Genomic DNA, 20,825 nt, shown 5'->3' with positions numbered 1-20,825 from the left:
TCACGAAAGGTTTCCAATAACGTATCTAAGGATTCCCTTGGGTTTGTGAGATGTACCAAAATGTCATCCGCAAATGCTGCAATCTTAAACATGTGTGTCCCTAAGCCAACTCCCCGGATCAAAGGGTTTGCCATGATGTCTCTAATAAGGGGATCTAAAACCAAAACAAAGAGAAGAGGGGACAATGGGCACCCCTGCCTCGTGCCCCTCCTAATACAGAAACTTTCCGATTCTATCCCGTTTACTCTCAGAGTGGCACATGGGTTGGCATATAAAGCATGTATTGCTTCAACAAATCTCCCTGAAAATCCATATTGTTCCAACGTGTCAAAAAGAAACTTCCAGTGAACCTTATCAAAGGCCTTTTCCGCATCAAAGCTGATCAGCAATGATGCTACCTTCGCCTGCGAGCTGTGTTCTAGTGATGTCAATATTGCTCTCAAGTTTTTACTCACAGCTCTACCTCCCACAAATCCTACTTGACTTTCATGAATCAACCTTGGGAGCAGCCTCGCCAGTCTATTAGCCAAGATTTTTGCCAATAACTTGGTATCATAATTTAACAGGGAGATAGGCCGGTACGATGTCGGCTCTAGAGGGTCCCTCCCCGGTTTCAACAAAACTATTATTTGAGCCCTATTCAAGTCTGGGGGTAACCTTTGTCTCTCTATCACTTGGTTCAAAAATCTAGTAATTGCCGGTATAACCCCTCCTTCCATTAATTTATAGAATTCTCCCCTTAAACCATCTGGTCCCGGGGCTTTTAGTCGTGGGCTGTGAGCAATAACCAAACTGACTTCATCTTCAGTAATTAATTGATTGAGACTATCCAGCTCTTGTATTGTAAGCTTTGGTAAAGCCAGATTTTCTAAATACATCTGGTTTAGCAGGCCGTCTTCCTCTGGGGAAGCGTACAGCTCTTGATAAAAGGCCCGAAAAGTTTCACATATTGCTTTGTCTGATGTGTGGAGCCCTCCCCCCCTTTGTCTCAGTGCCAAAATATTCTTAGTCCCTCCCCGGGGGTTAATTATTTTTGACATCAACTTGCCTGTTTTATTACCATGTTTATAGAGCATATATCTATAGTATAACTGTGACTTGTGTGCCCTTTCTTGCAAAAGTACATTTAAGGCGGTCTGAAGTTCCAGCACTTGTTGTTTATCACCTATCGCGTGTGTCTCCCCATATCTCTTCCGTGACTTACAAAGTTGGGTACTCAAACGCAAGATGTTTCTATCTCGTGTCTTCCTCACAAAGTGTGCATGACTTATCACTTCACCTCTAAGAACCGCCTTAGCCGCTTCCCAAAACAAAACTGGGTCTTCTATGTGTTCTTGATTATGAGTACTGTATTCCGCCCAGCAAGCTTGTAACCTGCCTTTAAGCATTGGATCTGAACTGAACTCCAGGGGAAATTGCCATTTGTATTCCTGTGGAGTTGTACCGCTTGGTATCCATTCTATCTTAACCCAGGCATGGTCCGACACCATGTACGGTCCTATCTCCGCTGTTGTCACTTCCCCAAACATCTGACGTGATGTCAGAATATAGTCAATTCTCGACTGAGTGGAGTGGGCCCGCGACAGGTGTGTATAGTCTTTCTCACCTGGGTGCAGCACCCGCCACACATCAACCAGGCCCAACATCTGGCTCAACTGTAAGAGGCCTCTATTATTATAACATGAAGAGGCCGTCTCCGGGGCTGATCTGTCCAGGGAGGGGTCCCAAGTTGCATTTAAATCACCCCCCAGCACTATAGCTGCGTGCGGTTGCCTAAGCAAAAAATTTATCAAAGTTTGATAAAACTTCCGATCATATCTATTTGGAGCATAAACATTACAGATTAGCAGTTTCTGTCTCCCAACTACCACTTCCAATATAACATAGCGGCCTTCAGTATCAATCAGAAGTGGATTAATTACAGAGGCTATGCCTTTTCTAATTAGTATCGCTACTCCTCCCTTTTTACCCTGTGCATTTGCTGCTATACAATCCCCGACCCACCAGGTGCTGAGCTTGGCATGTTCAATCTGGTTCAGATGCGTCTCCTGCAAGAGTGCTATGTCCGCCCTTTGCCTATTTAATTGCTGTAAAATCTTAGAACGTTTGATTGGCGAATTAACTCCGCCTACATTCCACGTTAGTATTCTTACTATTCTTGGATTTGAAAGTGTGTGCCTTTCTCCATAAATGTCCACTGTTGTACTCGAGGGGGACATCCCAGCCTCTGCCCCCCCCCCACTTGCACCTCCACTGTGTCAACTTCATTGTTATGTTCTACATCCTTACTAATTAAGACTTGTGCCCTGCTTGCATCCTTCTTCCCTCCCCCCACCCCCTCCCCCCCCCCAAACCCTATATCCCTTATTCTCAGGTCCACCAATTAGGACCTTGACTTCCTTACGTCTCTCCCTCCCCCCTCCGCATTATACAATGTTACAGTAAACATAAAACATAACTTTCTTGTCAAGCTGAGCAGACACTTACAGGGTCTCCCCCCTCTTACCAGGGGTTCAAATCGGTTCACCCACAGGCCGTGTCTGCCATATAGTGTCTTAATTAACAGCACAAAAAAAAAAAAAAAAATAAATAAAAATCAACGTTCAAGTCTAACTCACAAACCATAGGACCTTAACTTTCCAACTGCAGCCTTCTTGCCAAACTTTCTGCTACTATAAGTGGTCCATCTTTGTTCTTGGCTGGGAGATTACTGTAGTGTCATATCTTGACCAATCAGGTCTTCGCTGACCTCTCCGTATGACATTACTCAGTGTTCTCAGAGTGTTCTCTTTCTATGCTGTTCAACTTGCATCTGAAGATAATGTTCCCAGCTGTTGTAGAAATTCTTTAGCCGCCCCTGCCGTCTCATATGTCTTAGTAATGCCATTATGCGTGACCCGCAATTTGGCAGGGTATTGTAGTGCAAATCTTATTTTCTTTTGGAATAGCGTTGAGCAAACCTCCGAAAACTGTCTCCTCCGTGTTGCTACCCCTGCTGAATAATCTTGGAAACATCTTACTGGGATTCCTTCATACTCTAATGCTTTCCCAGCTCTCAGCAACTTCATCACTTCTTGTTTTTGCGCATAGTTCAAAAATTTTAGAATTACCACTCTTGGCTTATTGGTGCCCGTCATTTTCATCCCGATGCGGTGAGCCCGTTCTATTTGTATCGGCCCCGAGGCTTCTGGGTATTGTAGTTCACTGGCAAACCAGCGTGCCAAAAAAACCTCCAAGCCCCGTTCGGGTAACGTTTCTGGCAGGCCCACCACTCGGATATTATTTCTCCTGGACCTGTTTTCTAAGTCCTCAATCTTTTCCTCCATCGCCTGCAGCTTTTTTTGAGTTATTTCTTGTATTGTCTCCACCTCCGTTACTCTATCCTCAATTTCACTCACACGTGTTTGAAAGCCTGCACAATCCCGAGAAAGATCTGTGAGCTGTTCTTTTACCTTTTCCAGGTTAGCATTTATGGGGGAAAGCCGGCGATCCAACATAGCTTCTAACACTGAGGACATTTCTGAGGTTATTTCGGCGATCCAGGCCGATGACACTGTCGGGCCCGGCGGACTTGCGGGCGGCGCCATCTTGTCTTCTGCTCCTCTACCACGGAGCTTATCTTTATGTACATTTTTCGCTGCCATTACGCCGCCAATTAAGTTAAAGTGTACGTTGCCGGCCTCTCTACCTTTTCAGGCTGCGGCGAATTTCGTTTTTAGATCGCGGTTTGTGAGCTGATCATGCGAAGGGGGGATTGAAGCCGGAGAGATCTTTTTCCTTCAACCCCTCGCGGTCATGACGTCACCGGAAGTTCTCCTTCTTGGCCACCTTTAAATCTAGACAGAAAGCCCACCTCTTTAACATTGCTTTTGACTCGTAACCACTTGTAACCACTCGCCTCCACCTACCCTTCTCTCTTCCTTCCCGTACACATTAATTGATTTGATTTGCTTACTTTATTTATTTTTTGTCTATTAGATTGTAAGCTCTTTGAGCAGGGACTGTCTTTCTTCTATGTTTGTGCAGCGCTGCGTATGCCTTGTAGCTAAATGGTAGTAGTATCTCTGTTCAGGAACATGGACCCACTCCCAAGTTCGAATGGTGGAACCTGTGACTGAATGAATGGTGAGCTGAGAAGAGAACTGGGCATTTGAGAAAATTAAGTTTTCCATGTGATCGGATCCAGGTGTTGCAGACCTGAGCTAGTAAGGGGCAAGCCCCCCCCCCCCCCCCCCCCCGTTACCATATTATAAAGACACAAAATATATAAGTAATCAATAAAACCATATAAAGTGAGAAAAGAAAGTACATGTACGATCACCCCCATACACTGGCCGCGGACCTGGTTGCTTGGTAGTGGCAACAGGTTTTATTGGCTGCTAATCGCAGCGGGGGCGGGAACTCGCCAGGAGGTAGGATCAGGATTTTTTGTACGGTAAGTCCAGGGTGGCTCTAACACAGAGGTTTACCTACACAGAGGCTGAGCACGATTAGCCTTTGCAGAACCGGAAGTAGAGGTTGGTTTACTGCAGGCTCTCACCTGCATGCAGCCTGTAAGAGTTCAGTCTTGATGCGCATGCCCGGAAGAGTGCGGCACCCACTCCTCCTCCTTTTCCCCGGTAGACCCGGGAGCTGGACGTGGAAGCGAAGAGGGGAGCTGTGGTTTGTTGTCAGTGGCATCAGGTTGAAAAAAAAAATCTCGCCTATAACTTTGAAGAGGAACTTATCTTAACGGAAAATAGATAGTCCGGCAATACTGCTATATTCTTCAGGCTGTTGGTCTCGCAGTCTCTCTCTTTCTGGAGATCCACATAGGTAGCAGCGCGTTCTGTTTATTTACTTTCTGGCTGTTTGAGACTGTGCAGTGTAGGGCGGTGGAAAAGTTGGGCCTGGAGCTCACGCTCTTCCAGTGCTTATGGTAACTTGGCGCATTGTTTACAAAACGGAAAATGAGTGCCCAGACACCAACTGCTGATAAGGGACTGAACACTACACTTTTGTGTCAGGAAAGCTATGTTTGTGGTGGTACTAATGAAGCCATCTTTGACTGTGACGAGTGTTGTAGCCTGCAGTGTCAACGCTGTGAAGAGGAACTGCACAAAGAGGAGAGGCGGCGAAATCATGAACGAACTCGGATCAGACCTGGCCATGTCCCTTACTGTGACTCCTGTAAGGGGGCTAGTGGTAATATGTATGGCAGCACTACAGACACTAGACAGAGGGCCGCGATTAGGTGCCAAGCATGCAAAACTAACTTGTGCGTTGAATGCCAGAAAAGACTGCATTCAGGGGGAAACAAAAGAAAACATCCAGTCACCATGTACCATGTCCACAAAACCTGGGAGCAGCAGGAAGGAGCAGAGATGGATGAAGAAACCAAGAGGAAAGTGATGACAAAAAAGGTTGTGAGCTTTCTACTGGTGGACGAAACTGAAGAAATTCAGGTTAGTGGACTAGTGTGGGTATAGTATAAATAAACTGCTAATATAGCGAGTCTTTCTGCAATAGCTCCAGAATACCAGTGAGGTTGCATTATATTAATTTTTGTGTTCTAAAGAATATTTTTGGCCTGAAGAGTGACACAGCGGCACTGTAGCATAAGTAGTAAAAAAAAAAAAATGATACTAAGGGGATTTAACTGTACACTAACGTGAACACATCTGGAAAGCAGATATTCGTACTATAACGGTATACTGTAATGAAATGCCAGTGCTGTAGTGTAGAACTTGAATAAGCCCTTGGGAACTGGAGATGCAGAAGAATCTTTGAGTGGTTTCCACAAATTGGAGATGAGGTAACTATTTTTCTAGAATATTTTATTTCCACCTGACCAAAAAACGTATTAGGTAATTCATGTGAGAAAACAACCTCTCTTTTTGTGAGATCAGTGTCACCAAATGTTCGTTTTGGTTTGATGATTATGGTAGAGGCAAATGCCTGAAGTATGGTGTAGTCTTTAAGCATTCCACGGCTTTCTTGATCATGTCTCTGAAGAGGTTTGCTCAGAGTAATTTCTCTAAATGGGCTATTTTTGCACATACCATGTCAGAATGAGCCTCGCTTCTGTGTTCTGGGATGTGGTGGATATCTCAATCTCTTCTACTGCTAGTGCTGTCTTAATATTTGTGTTATGAAAGAGTTTCGTTCTAGAGTTTATAGCAAACCTAACCCAGTTTTTACACTAGTGATTATAAACAGCTTAGAAGATATTATTGGCAGTTGTCAGTGTATCAAGCTTTTGTAAATAAAAAATAAATAATAAGGCATGTTTGGAAAAAAGGGCATAATCATAGGTGGGCCTGGATGGGCAGGGCCCCCCTACTTTGGTGTGGGGCCCACCCCTTCAGCAGCAGGTGGCATGGAAGCAGTACCTCTCCACTCTCATCTCTCCCTACATTCCTTCCCGGGAACTCCGTTCACTGGGTAAATCTGTCTTATCTGCACCCATCTCCTCCACCGATAACTCCAGACTCCATTCCTTTTATTTTGCTGCACCATATGCCTGGAATAGACTTCCTGAGCCGGTACGTCAAGCTCCATCTCTGGCCGTCTTCAAATTTAAGCTAAATGTCCACCTTTTTGATGCTGCTTTTAACTCCTAACCCCTATTCACTTGTTCAGAACCCTTATTTTATCATTCATACTTTAATATTCCCTTATCTCTTGTTTGCCCTGTTTGTCCTAATTAGATTGTAAGCTCTGTCGAGCAGGGACTGTCTCTTCATGTTAAAGTGTACAGCGCTGCGTATGTTTAGTAGCGCTTTAGAAATGATAAGTAGTAGTAACAGAAGAACTGGAGATGATGTCAGCTTCCACACTGCTTGGTGCCCAGTCCTCCACCAAATCAGTACTGGCTATGCCACTGGTTAGAAAAGTTTTAATCAGATTGGTGGCACCCAGTATAGTTGGGGATATTTCTTTATTGTTTTACCACATTTATGAATTGTCTTTTTCTCCGTACATCATACAGTATAGTAATTTGGCAAGGACACTTCTAGTAGTAATTCTATTCTTGTGTTTTTCTCCAGGAGCAATGTCTCTAAATGAATTATTTATTAGAGCTGTACCAAATAGCATATTTTGCTATTTGGTCAAATAATAATAATGAAAACTATTATCTGGCTGAATACGAATAATGGGCATTGAGCTTTAACATAAATAATGAAATCAGAGAGCATGTTTTTCAGTAGGATTTGGTACAGTAGAGCCCCAGATTATTCATATTCAAATTTCAATCGTTATTTGGCCAAATATAAATGATGTATTCAGGACTGAATCAAATTGAATACTAATATGCGGGGCAAGTGGCTAATGGAGAAGATCTCAGTAAATTGGTGATAGAACTGGGGGAAACTAAGTCACTGCAGTTGCCAGAGGATAAGCCAAAAGCCTCTGGTCATCCATCTTCAGAGGGCTCTTGATTTTGAGACAGCAGACAATACTGGCTTGGTCATCAGCATTATGGTCAGAAGTTCAGCTTCTAGGCATGCCAATCTTGTGTGGACAGGAAATTTTCCTTTTAGCTAGAGCGCCCAGTGCCTCCCGAGCTGCGCACTGATGCGAGTCTGATCTACCCTTCTCTTCCTCTGGTGGGAGGATGTCTTCAGCAGTTTAGGGAGAAGTGGGCCAAAGTCACCTCAGACCAGTAGATTCTGGATTTTCTTATAGGAGGTTACAAGTTGGAATTCTGCTTGGTTGCTCCTCTCTTCTTTCAGTCTCCTTGTTGAAAGGGAACCAAGGTGGTTGAGGTTCAGGCCACTGTAGATTCCTGGGTCGAACAGGGACAAGGAAGACACTCCGTCTACTTCATTGTCCCAAAAAAGGAAGGCACCTTTCATCAGGTCTTAGATCTCAAAGGTGTAAGCCGCTGCCTCAGAGTGTCCTGCTTTTGCATGGAAACACTAAGAGCAGTCATAGCCTCTGTTCAAGCGGGAGAATTTATCACTGCCCTCGATCTTAAGGAGGTGTACTTGCATGCATCGGAAGTTTCTACATTTTGTAGTGCATGACCATCGTTTCCAGTCAAGGGCTTTTCCTTTTGGTCTCACCATGGCACCAAGAATGTTTACCAAGGTTATGGTGGTGGTGTCTTCCTTCAGCTCCATGGAATCAGAGTTGATCCCTATCTTGACAACTGGCTAATTAGTGCATAGTCCTATTTCTTTGAAGGCGCGAATAAACATGTGGATAAAGGTGAGCTGGTTGATGTAGTTTATCAAGATTTTCAGAAAGCTTTTGGTAAAGTTCCTCATGAGAGATGAGAAAATTAGAGTCATGAGATAGGAGGCAAGGTTCTGGTGTGGATTAGCAATTGGTTATTGGACAGAAAACAGAGGGTAGGGTTAAATGGTCATTTCTCTCAATGGAGGAGGGCGAACAGTGGAGTTCTGCAGGGATCTGTACTGGGACCGGTGCTATTTAACATTTCCCATATAGTTATAAATACGAATAACATAGTTATAAATTATACGGAAATTGGTACGATGAGTGAGGTGATTAAATTTGCAGATGATACAAAACTATTCAAGGTTGTTAAAACACATGCAAACTGGAAATTGGAAGACTGGGCATCCAAATGGCAGATGAAATTTAATGTGGACAAATGCGAGGTGTTGCACATTGGAAAGAATAATCCAATTCATAGTTATGATGCTAGGATCCACCTTGGGTGTCAGCACTAAAGAAAAAGACCTGGGTGTCGTACGCTGAAATCTTCTGCTTAATGTGCAGTGACGTCCAAAAAAGCAAACAGGATGCTAGGAATTATTAGAAAAGGGATGGTGAATAAGACCAAAAATACTATAATGTCTTTGTATCGCTCCATGGTGCGTCCGCACCTTGAGTAGTGCATTCAGTTTTGGTCGCCGTATCTCAAGAAAGATATAGCAGAATTAGAAAAGGTTCAAAGAAGAGCGGCCAAAATGATAAAGGGGATGGAACTCCTCTCATATGAGGAAAGGCTAAAGAGGTTAGGGCTCTTCAGCTTGGAAAAGAGACAGATGAGGGGAGATATGATTGAGGTCTACAAAATCCTGAGTGGTGTAGAACGAGTAGAAGTAAATCAATTTTTTTTTACTCATTACAAAAGTACAAAGAGGAGGAAATATGTTTTCACTCAACGAATAATTAAGCTTTAGAACTCTTTTGCTGGAGGAGGTGGTAACAGCGGTTAGTGTATCTGGATTTAAAAATTGGACAAATTTCTGGAGGAAAAGTCCATAGTCTGCTGTTTAGACAACCAATGGGAAGTGACTTCTTGCCCTGGGATTTGTAGTATGGAGTGTTGCCACAATATGGGTTTCTGCCAGGTACTTGTGACCTGGCTTGGCCACTGTTTGGAAAACAGGATACTGGGCTAGATGGACCATTGGTCTGACTCAGTTTGCTATTGCTTATGTTCTTATGACAGCATGGTGGCGATGGACAAAGTTGTCTACCTTCTGCAGTCATTGGGTTGAGTGATCAATTTTGAGAAGAGCAGACTAACTCCATTGCAGATGCTGGAGTATCTGGGCGCTCTATTAACACAGAAAGGGAGTGGATCTTCCTCATGGAACTCATATTGAAGCAGGCTCAACAGATTTGTCTTCTCTTCAGTCAAGGCAGCCCAGGGTCTGGGACTTTGTCCAGGTTCTGGGGTCAATGATGGCAGTGGTGTCATGGGCAAGGGCTGATGTGAGGAGTCTCTTCTCAGCCTTTGGTCTCCAGTGTCAAAGAAATATGACCTTCATCTTCCTTGGACACTGGTTGCCAGATGGAGTATGCAGAGGTGATTGTCGCTAAGGAATTGGACTATTGGAGATCCCTTTCTGATGATTCAGTGGGAGCTGGTGACTATAGATGCCAACAAGTTGCATTATGCAGCTCATTACATCTGGCACAGGTCATCTGGATGAAACAGGAGTCTCAGTGGTCAATAAATTGCTTGGAGCTCAGGGCAGTGTGGAATGCCTTATGTGGCTTTGTTCCCTTTCTGTTGAGGGCTCCGGACTGAGTTTCATCTGACAATGTGATGGTGGTGGCTTATATCGACAAGCAAGGTGATACCCCTAGCTATCCGATGATGGAGGCAGCCTCCCTCATAGTTGAGGAATGTGGAGGCGGGCTCTCATCCCTTCGGAACTGGGAGAATGGGAACCATCCAGGGTTTTTAGTAGTGGACTGATGGAATTCTTTGCTTCTGGACTTTATGGCAATGAAAAGGAATACCAGAGTGCCCACTTTCTTCATCCATTGGAAAGAACAGGGCTTGATGCCCTCCTGCAGCCTTGTCTGGAGATACATCTATTGTATGTCTCCCCTCCTTAGCCCATGGTAGGCTGTGTGTCAAAAAGGATCGCATTGCACTGGGTCGAATAATTCTCTTAGCTGCAGATTGGCCGCAGAAGCCATGGTACACGGACCTGATTCAGCTGCTGGATGTGGATCCTCTCCATCTTCCACAGGTACACGGTCTTCTGACGGAAGGTCTAGTGATCTTGGAGGATCTGTGCCACTTTGGTCTTATGGCTTGGCCATTGAAAGGGCTCAATTGACACAAAAAGGTTATTCTGATTCTGTCCTTGCTACCTTTGTTGCAGACTTGGAAATGCTCTACCGCTATGGCGTATGAGAGGGTGTGGAGGACATTTGAGAGTTGGTGTTCTGAGAATGGACTTTCTCCCTTCTCAGTTCAGATCGCGCACATCCTAGCGTTTCTCCGTTTAGGCCTTTAGAAAGAATTGGTATTGGGTTCTCTAAAAATTCAGGTTGCGGCTTTGTCCTGTTTCAGGGGCCAACTACAGAAGTCTCTTGCGGCTTACCCGGATATCATTTGATTTTTGTGACGAGTGGGCTGCTGTGGCTTCCCTTTCGGATGCAGTGTCCCGAGTGGAACCTTGATTTAGTTTGTTGGGCTCTTTAGAAGCCTCTTTTTTGAGCCACTCCAGAAGGCCTCTTTGAAAGATCTTACACTAAAAAATGCATTCTTGGTGGCTATTGCGTCGGCACATAGGGTTTCAGAGCTTCAGACTTTCTCTTGTCAGGATTCCTTTCTCTGCTTTTCAGAGGCGGAGGTCTTCCTGCACACAGTTCCTTGTTTTCTTCTGAAAGTGGTGTTGGCATTTCATCTCAACCAATCTGTAGAGCTTCCGTCCTTTCGCAGAGAGGACAAAGAGATTCAGTATTCTTCCTTGAAGCTTCTTCTCAATTTGTGTAGAGTCCTCATTAGATATGTGGAAGTCACGAATAAGATTTGCAATTCGGACAGACTGTGTGCTTTTTGCTAACAGAGGTTTGGACCTCATGGCTTTGAAGCCCACAGTTTCTAGATGCCTGAAGGAGACTATCGAGTCAGCTTTTTTGCTTGCAGGGAAGCAGGCTCCTGAAGCCTTGTGGGCTCATTCTACAGGGCATGCAGTGACATCCTGTGTGGAAACTACTTTTCCGTCTCCAGCGGATATTTGCAAGGTGATAACGTGGTTGATGCTGCATACCTTTTACCAAGTACTACAGGGTGGACGTTGCGGCACACTCAGAAACCAGTTTTGGGACTTTGGTCTTCAGTGTGGCGGTGGCAGTGCCAAGATCCCACTCACTCTAGTGATTGCTTTTAAACATCCCACAGATGCTGGAATAGTGGGAAGCTACGTAATGGAAGGAGAAATTAGGTTTTACCTGATCATTTTCTTTCCATTAGTCCTTCCCACTATTCCAGAGACCTGCCCGAGGCTTCTGAGATGTTTAGTGTGAAATAATGGGTTAACGACTCATCACCTTGCATGGTGCTCCCTGCATATCTCTTGTTGTCTACAGCTTGTTCAGAGATGAGAGAGGTCCACACATGTTTGCTCCTCTGGTTAGTGTTAGGTTATTGAGTTGTTTAAGGTTGTTGGGTTTGTTCTGAATTTCTCCTTACTGCTTGTCTGCGTTAATAATGAGGAGCTGGGCTGGATACCAAGAGAGAGATGTCTCAGCTCAGTTTTCAGTTCTCTATCTCCACCTGATAGTTGATGGACACAGCTATCCCACAGGTTCTGGAATAGTGGGAAGGACTAATGGAAAGAAAATTATCCGGTAAGACCTAATTTCTCCTTAACCAGAGTTTTGGCTGAAATACGGTATTTCGCAAATATTTTCAGAACAGTAGCATAGCCACTCTAGCAGTTTGTTTCCACTATTTTTAGTTACATTTTGGCTTATCACAGAAGTTCTGTGGAGCTTTGTGCATTTCAGGTTCCAACATTACATAATGTTGTAGCCAGCTAGGTTTCATGCGGGCCTCTGTGTATAAAGTTTGCCCACCCCTGTTGTAGCTAGTTCTGCAGAACTGGCACCCATATGTGTGAACTTTTCCTTGTTTTGTTTGCTTTTTATAAAGTTTCTGATCACTTTGATAGAATAATTTTTTTACACATTTAGGTATTCAGAGCAGATGTCAAATTTATCTATCTATTGTGGGAACTGTAGTTTTATATAGTACTTTTTTATGGTCTTAGAACAGGCTTGTCCAACTTTTTTTTTGTTGTTCTTTAAATCGGAGGCCACACACACACACACCTCCCAGCCATTCTCCCTCCCTTATGTACCTCCCCACAGCCTTCACCCAGTCTTTCTGTCTCTCATGTACTCCCCTCACCTCACCTGTGTTCTGCTGCAGATTCTTGTTGTAGGTCCTTGCTTCCCTGCTGCAACTCCTCTATCAAGCTCATGAGCTTGAACTGCACAGCGCTGGGGGACTTCACTAATGACCCTTCTCTATATGGATAACTGGCCTATGCCTACTGTTTCCTATATTTAGCCAATTTTCAAACCACAAAAGGCCATTATCTCCTTTCCCATGACCCTTTCATTTGCAAAGGAGTTTTGTCGGATGCCTTCTGAAAAACAAAATGTATTATATCACCTTATCAGTATTAAAAATATTTAGTGTTCTGATTCTATTAAGGCTCTAGTCCAGAGCTGTCCAGTCTTGTTCCTTGAGGGCTGCAATCCAGTTGAGTTTTCAGGATTTCACCAATGAATAATCATGAGATCTATTTGTATGCACTGCCTCCATTTATGCAAATAGATCTCATGCATAGTCATTGTTTACACACTATAATCACTATATGCTTTTCAAAATTTTTTTATTATTTTCAATTAAACAATAGACTCCTATTTCACATTTTTACATATATCTTATATAAAATTTCTACCTTATCTTCATACATACCCACACTCACTCATAACTCAAGCCTTGTGTATTGACCGTACTATATTTCTAACAAGATTATTCTCTTGCACAATTCCTTGTGCTTCGATATCTATGCACAATAAATTTCTTTTGTTTTACATTCATCATCATCTTGTTGTCATTTAACTCAATAACATATGCTGATATTTCCCCTTGGTGTTATAGATCTTGAAACTACATTCTCTGTTTAGTTTCCCGTCTCCTTCTCTGTACCGTCAAGTCTAAAGCTTGTTTCGTGCACAAATACACAATTCTTGCTCTTTGCGCTTTTCAGGTTAAATTTAAAAAAGGTTGTACTATATTTGTCATGGTGCCTTGGTGAGTTTTTGGGTAGGGATGGTTTCTGCAGTACAAAGATTAAAATAAAAAAAAAAATAGTTTTCAATTTAATGTAGGTGGGTTTCTGGGTGGAGGTGGGTCTGCAGTGCCCAGAACATGTAAAAAAATAAAAAAAGGTCTTATATTTAATGCTGGTGTCCTTTAAGGGTGGGGGGACAGGGAGAGGAGATGCCAGACCATGGGGGGATGGGTGGGGGTAGGACAGGGCTGATGCTAGGCTACAAGGAAGGGTGGGGTACGGCTGATGCCTAGCTATGGGATGGATGGTGGAGAAGGGAAGGGCTGATTCTGGGCTGTGAGGATGGATGGGGGTGTTGGAAAGGAAGGGCTGATGGCAGACTACAGGGATGGATTGGGGGGGGGTAGGGAAGGGAAGAGCTGATGCCGGGCTACAGGGAGGGATGGATGGGGGGGTAGGGAACAGAAAAGCTGATGCCGGGCTACAAGGACAGTTGGGGGGGTAGGGAAGGGAAAAGCTGATGACGGGCTATAGGGATGGATGAGGGGGGGGGGGGGGTTAGGGAAGGGAAGGGCTGATGTCAGGTTACAGGATAATTTATAACTTTTGGTCCTTTATTCTGTAATTGATGTGGGTTGGTCTGTGTTCTGCATTTGACTGAGTATGCTGGTATGTGGTTTGTGTGGGGATGTATGAGTCTGACTTTTCCAATGGGATGCGTAGTGCTGTTGTGTATATTCACTGCTGCCTTTATAAAGGTATTGTTATTGGAATTGGTGTTAACGTTTGCAAAGTTTGAAGTATATATATCATTGCTGTAATTATATTGCAGAATCCTGTCATGTGCGTTGAGATGTTTGCCATTATAGTAGACTTAATGTAGCTATATTTAAAAATATGTATTTTTCCATTAAGAATATATATGGGTTATATTGATGCAGGGCAGCTGTTGGGCAGATTACTTAGAAATTCATCATCAAGTGTATTCTAAGGCATTATTTTGTAGTATCCCAAGAAACACTACTCATACCTATATACACAGTGCCCACCCATATTAGCTCTGGGCCCACCCAAAATGTCAGGTCTGGCTATGCCACTGCATCAAAGAAGAGCACAGACAGCTCTTAGACAACACATACTATAAGAAACTAACTGAGGATCCCACACAGTATTATACAAAACATTTGAAAGACCTTATCAAAACATTCGCAAAACAAGTACAGCTACATCTGAAGAAACTCATCCTCCAGTTTCTGGTATCCTTGATCGCTCTCCCACTTTTTTTACACTACGAAACTCATACCAAACCATCCTTTTATGGGCACATTCTACATGCTACCCAAAATCTACAAACCTGGAAACCCTGGCAGACCAATCATATCTGGTATCGGCACACTCGCAGAGGAAATATTTGGACTTATAGAGGGGATTCTGAAACCTTTTGTGCACAAGACAAACAACTTCATGCAAGACACCACAAACTTTCTGAATAAATTAAAAAAATATCAAGCAGTTACCACCGGGTACCCTTCTGGTCACAATGGATGTAGAATCACTTTACAGCAACATTCCCCATGCAGATGGCATAGCTGCATGTGAGAAACTCCTGAAAACATCCACACTGGACCATCAATACTCACCGGAAACTATTACAAAATTAATCAAATTTGATTCTAACTCGCGACTATTTCCGCTTTAACAATGATATCTATCTACAAATCGAGTAGAGAGGTGTGGTAGCCGTGTTAGTCCACTTTTAAAGGTAATCAATAGAAATAAAATAAAACATGGAAAAGAAAATAAGATGATATCTTTTTTATTGGACATAACTTAATACATTTCTTGATTAGCTTTCGAAGGTTGCCCTTCGTCAGATCGGAAATAAGCAAAAGTTGGTAGATGACAGTATATATGAGTGAAACATCAAAGCATTTCAGTGACAGTCTATATGCATGGAGACAGGGGATGAGTGAAACATCAAAGCATTTCAGTGACAGTCTAACAGGATGGGGGTGGATAGGTGAGAGTCAGGGAGACAGGAGAGCAATACAATTTACAAGGCAATACAATTTTATGCTTTGTAATGGGCTAGAAAACCCAGATCTTTAAGGTCTGTCTGGTGGGTGTAAAAATATTTAATCATTTTGACTTCAAAGGCCTTACGTTCCTGTATGTACTGTTTTAAAGTTCCCTTTCAGGATCCTTACCATGAAATCACTGGTACAGTGTTCTGGTTTTGTAAAGTGCTGTCCCACAGGCGTGACATCTTTGTTTGTTTACATAGACATCACATTGGAGGGGAGGGGGGGGGGGGAGAGAGAGGAGCCTTGAACTCGGAGGGAGGATGGGGGGGGAGGGAAGGGGGCAATTGTGTACTCGCCTCGAATGTTGTGTGGCTGCCTGGTGCTGACTTCCCTCTCACTTCCCATTGGTCCGCCCTCTGACGTCATCGCCAGGGTGGACCAATGGGAAGTGTGTTACGAACCCAGGCATCCAGACGGAGGTGCAAATTTTATTATATAGGATTGTACACCGCCTTGGCGGTTTTCCTTAGACGATATATGAAAATAAACATTGAACCTTTTCTTTATGCCATATTTAATTGGTAGTTTTAGTTTTTAAAAGATTATTATTTCCAGGCTGTTCTGATATGAATGTTTCAAGTTCTGTTTGTGATATTTGAACCACTGCGGAAGCAGTAGTTGGTGACATTTGATTTGTTAGAGATCTCATTGAATTCCTTGTCATCAAGCAGATGAAGCCATTATGTATGGGTTGTGTCCATCAACCAGCAGGGGGAGATAGAGATCACTCAACTTTTCACAGTGCCTCATGGCCAGCCAGGTCCACTGCCTCTTCAGTATTCTCTATCTCCCCAAGCAGGGAGGCTGCAGCTTCTTCGAGCTCCATCAAAAATCTGCCTGGGGGTGGCTCCTGGTTTGCCAGTTGTTAGCCGGGGTGTTAGAGGCTATAACAGCTTCACTTTGAAGGCACATAGGTTGGCCCTTTCCCTGCCTTACCCATGCCCCCGTGGATGTGGACATATTAGCTTGCTTTTCCCTGTCCTTTCCCACTCAGTGGATGCAGGCACATTGGTTCGCCTTTCCCTGCCTTTCCCACTCATCTGAGCCTCCGGAGTTCTTATTACCTCTGCAGCGTTTAAAAAAAAAAAAAAAACGGAACAGAGGTTTTCCTTTAATTCTTCTATGGGACCGGAGCTGTGATACTCGGTCCGGTGAGGTAAGAGTGTTTTCTAACTCCTCCGGGGTGGGCCCGCGATCGGGGCGTTTTTGGCGCGAAACCGCCATTTTGTATTTTCCCACCGTTTTCGGCGATGGCTGCAGAGAATGTAAAGCGCTGTTCCCAGTGTGGCAAGCGCAAATCAGCAGCGGGGCTCTGTAAATCGTGCTGTACAGGTATAAGAGCCGGCCCGAGCATGGCGAGCGATGATTCTTCCCGCTCAGAGCTGGCAGCGACACCATTTTGAATTCTCCGCATGGCGCGGCCTCCGTAGAGACGGAGAGCCCTGAGCCCGGGGGGGGGGGGGGGGGGACCTCGAATTGAGGCTATTCAGGGAGCGGCTAGCCCGGACGGGATCTGGGTGCCCAGGGCGAGTTTTTCTCCCCTGATTTTGTGTTGTTATTGCATAAAGCATACATGCTGAAAAGAGCTCTCCCTCAAGGGTCGTCTGAGGCCCCTTCTATTGTCCCCCCCCCGGTGGATTCTGGCCTGGGACTACCCGCTGAGGCTATTTTCCCTGATAATTGGCATAAAGAAAAGCGTAGAAGTGCTAATTCCCCTTCAGATTGTGGTGCACCTCCTTCTCTCCCCCCCTCCCCCCCTGTGGTCAGGCTGTGAGGATTCGGAGAGTTCTGGCAGGCCTTCGTGGTCTGAGGAGCCAGAGTCAGGTGCAGAATTACCACAGGATCTGGATGATCCTTCCACGGTGAGGATTTTCCACCGTGATGAGCTGCCAGCGCTTATTTCAGATGCCCTACAGGTCCTTTCTATTGAAGAGCCTGACAGTGGCACGGCCTCCTCTGTGAATCCTAGGATGGCTAGTACCAAAAAGCCTGCTCGAGCCTTTCCTTTGCATGACTCCATCCAAGAGCTTATTTCCATTCAGTGGGCTGACCCCGAGGGACCTTTGAAAGTTTCCAGGGCTATGGGGCAATTATACCCTCTGCGTGAGGAGCATTTGGCTCGCTTTGCAATGCCTAAAGTAGATGCTCTAGTCACTGCAGTGACAAAGAGAACTACCCTCCCTGTGGAAGGAGGAGTTGCCCTGAAGGATATACAAGACCGTAGGCTGGAAGCAGCACTTAAACGGTCCTTTGAAATTGTAGTTCTTACTGTTCGGGTGTCTGCATGCAGTTGTTATGCTGCTAGAGCCTGCCAGGCATGGTTGCAACAGGCAGTGGAACAGCCCGGAGATGGAGCGGAGCCCTTCTTGGATCTGGCTCCGCGGCTGGAGTCGGCCTTGTCCTTTTTGGCTGATGCCCTTTATGATATTGTCAGAGCTTCGGCTAAACAAATGGCAGTAGCAGTGGCAGCTCGCCGTCTACGACATTGGGCAGCGGACATGGCCTCTAAGCAAAGGTAGGTGATGTTGCCCTTTCAAGGCCTTCTCCTATTTGGTGAGGAGTTGGAAAAAAAATTGTTAAAGGCCTGGGAGATCCTAAACCCCAGCGCTTGCCCGAAGATAGGCCGAGGCCTTCCTCCAAGGGCCAGGCGGTCCACTCGTCTTATAGACCTCGCTTCCGTGAAGCTAGAAGGTAACGCCCGGGGCGTTCTGCTGGGTTCACTTCTCGTGCCCGATTTTCAGCAGAGGAACTCGGACAAGCGTTCTGCAGCCACCGGCTCTAGGCCTGGAGTTCAGGGGCGACCCTCTCAATGATGGTGTGCCGGCCCCCTCCTCGCTTCCTGTCATCGGAGGACGTCTTTCCCTCTTTGCCGAGGAGTGGGCCAATATTTCCTCAGATCAGTGGGTTCTGGACCTGATCAGAGATGGCTACAGAATAGAATTCAACTCCCCAGTAAGAGACGTGTTTGTGGAGTCCCGATGCGGTTCTGCCGCCAAATGGGCGGCGGTAAAGGAGACTTTGCAAGGTCTGATTCAGTTAGGGGCCGTGTCTCCGGTACCTCCCGCCGAACACGGCTACGGCCGATACTCCATCTACTTTGTGGTGCTGCGAAAAGGTGGGTCTTTTCGCCCTGTTCTGGACTTAAAAGAATTAAACAAGTCCCTGAGAGTGCGGCATTTCCACATGGAAACCCTGCGCTCCGTCATTGCTGCGGTACAGCCAGGAGAGTTTCTTACGTCTCTAGACCTGAAAGAAGCTTACTTGCATATACCAATTTGGCCCCCGCACCAGAAGTTTCTGAGGTTTGCGGTGTTGGGAAAACATTTCCAGTTCCGGGCCTTGCCTTTTGGCCTCGCCACAGCTCCCCAAACCTTTTCGAAGGTAATGGTGGTAGTAGCTGCTTTGCTCAGGTGAGAAGGTATCAGGGTTCACCCGTACCTAGACGACTGGCTCATCAGAGCAGACTCTGTAACAGAGAGCTATCAAGCTACAGCCAGAGTGGTCTCAGTACTTCAATCTCTAGGCTGGGTCGTCAATATGGCCAAAAGTCACCTGACCCCCTCGCAATCTCTAGGATATTTGGGGGCCAGGTTCGACACAGACTCGGGCTATGTATACCTACCCGAGCTAAGGCAGTGCAAACTTCAGAATTAGGTCCGTCTGCTCCTGAGGATGCCCCGCCCGTGAGCTTGGGACATTGTCCAGCTGCTGGGATCGATGACAGCCACATTGGAAGTGGTGCCCTGGGCGAGAGCGCACCTGAGACCTCTACAGTATTCCCTACTTCAAAGATGGTCTCCAGTTTCTCAGGATTATCAATGCAGACTTTCTTGGCTCCCTGCGGCCCGACTCAGCATGGAGTGGTGGCTCTCAGACAGCATGCTGCGGCGAGGAATGCTGCTGGTGCTCCCTGATTGGTGTCTAGTAGTGACAGATGCCAGCCTGAAGGGCTGGGGCGCACATTGCAAGAAGAAGCATGCCCAGGGTCTATGGACACCCGAGGAGTCGGAGTGGTCCATCAACCGCCTGGAGTTGAAAGCGGTGTTTCAGGTGCTTCTGGCCTTTCAAGTGACCCTGGAAGGATTGGCTGTCAGAGTGATGTCGGACAACACGACAGCAGTGGCCTACAAAAATCGACAAGGCGGCACTCAGTGCAGAGCACTGGCCGCGCAGGCCGAATAGATTTGCCACTGGGCCGAGCTGCATCTTCAGTTTCTGTCGGCAGCTCACATTGCAGGTCAGAGCAACGTGCAAGCCGATTATCTAAGCAGGCATCAGATTGATCCAGCAGAATGGGAGCTAGCAGACGAAGTATTCCTGCAGATATGTGCCAAATGGGGCAAGCCCATGAGGGATCTTATGGCGACAAGTTCAAATGCCAAAGTCCCGTGCTTCTTCAGCAGATGGAGGCAGGGTTGGATGCATTGACTCAGCCCTGGCCTCCGGGCCTACTATATGTGTTCCCTTTGTGGCCCTTGATAGGGCGCGTGCTCCTGCGGATTCGGCTGCACCCAGGAGAAGTGGTCCTCATCACCCTGGATTGGCCCAGGAGGCCTTGGTATGCGGACCTCCGACAGATGCTAGTGGAGGCTCCCCTTCCTTTACCTCTGGTACCAAACCTGTTGTCACAGGGCCCGGTAGCCATGGAGGACGCCTGCCGCTTTGGTCTTATGGCATGGCGATTGAGAGGGCGCAATTGAGGGACAAAGGCTATTCAAAACAGTCATTTCCACTCTCCTGCAGGCCCGCAAGCGTTCCACTTCCGTGTCTTATGCCAGGATTTGGCGCCAGTTTGAGTCTTGGTGTGCTTCAAAAGCGATCACACCCATGCGGGCTCCTGTCTCGCCGATTCTGGACTTTTTGCAGGATGGTGTACAAATAGGCTTGGCCTATAATTCCCTGCGGGTGCAAGTGGCAGCATTGGCCTCCCTTCGTGGTAAGGTTGAAGGCGTGTCTTTAGCTGCTCATCCAGATGTGGCACGGTTTCTTAGTGGGGTGCTTCGGCTCCGGCCTTCCATACGAGCACCCTGTCCAGCTTGGAACCTGGGGCTAGTTTTGAAGGCCCTGCAGGCTTCTCCTTTTGAGCTGCTTCGGCGAGCATCGGAGAAAGATTTGACACTAAAGGCCGTTTTTCTCCAGTGTCTAAAGCCACTATTGCCCGCTGGCTCAAAGAAACTATCTTTTCAGCTTATCTGCTTGCCGGCCGGTCTCTGCCTGTAGCCTTTAAGGC

General features: G+C 45.8%; 1 protein-coding gene across 1 annotated transcript in view; it reads left to right on the top strand.

Annotated features, from left to right (window-relative positions):
- The first annotated feature begins 4,612 nt into the window (after nucleotides 1-4,612).
- Nucleotides 4,613-20,825, top strand: part of ZFYVE1 (zinc finger FYVE-type containing 1) — a 170,943-nt gene continuing 154,730 nt past the window's right edge. Inside the window, exon 1 of the mRNA XM_030214356.1 lies at nucleotides 4,613-5,444. Within this exon, the coding sequence (XP_030070216.1) occupies nucleotides 4,950-5,444 (495 nt within the window). The 5' untranslated portion in view covers nucleotides 4,613-4,949. The remainder of the gene's footprint in view (nucleotides 5,445-20,825) is intronic.

Source organism: Microcaecilia unicolor, chromosome 9 (assembly GCF_901765095.1).
Source record: "Microcaecilia unicolor chromosome 9, aMicUni1.1, whole genome shotgun sequence".
NCBI classification, from domain to species: Eukaryota; Metazoa; Chordata; class Amphibia; order Gymnophiona; family Siphonopidae; genus Microcaecilia; species Microcaecilia unicolor.
This window is presented reverse-complemented; position numbering and strand designations above follow the sequence as displayed.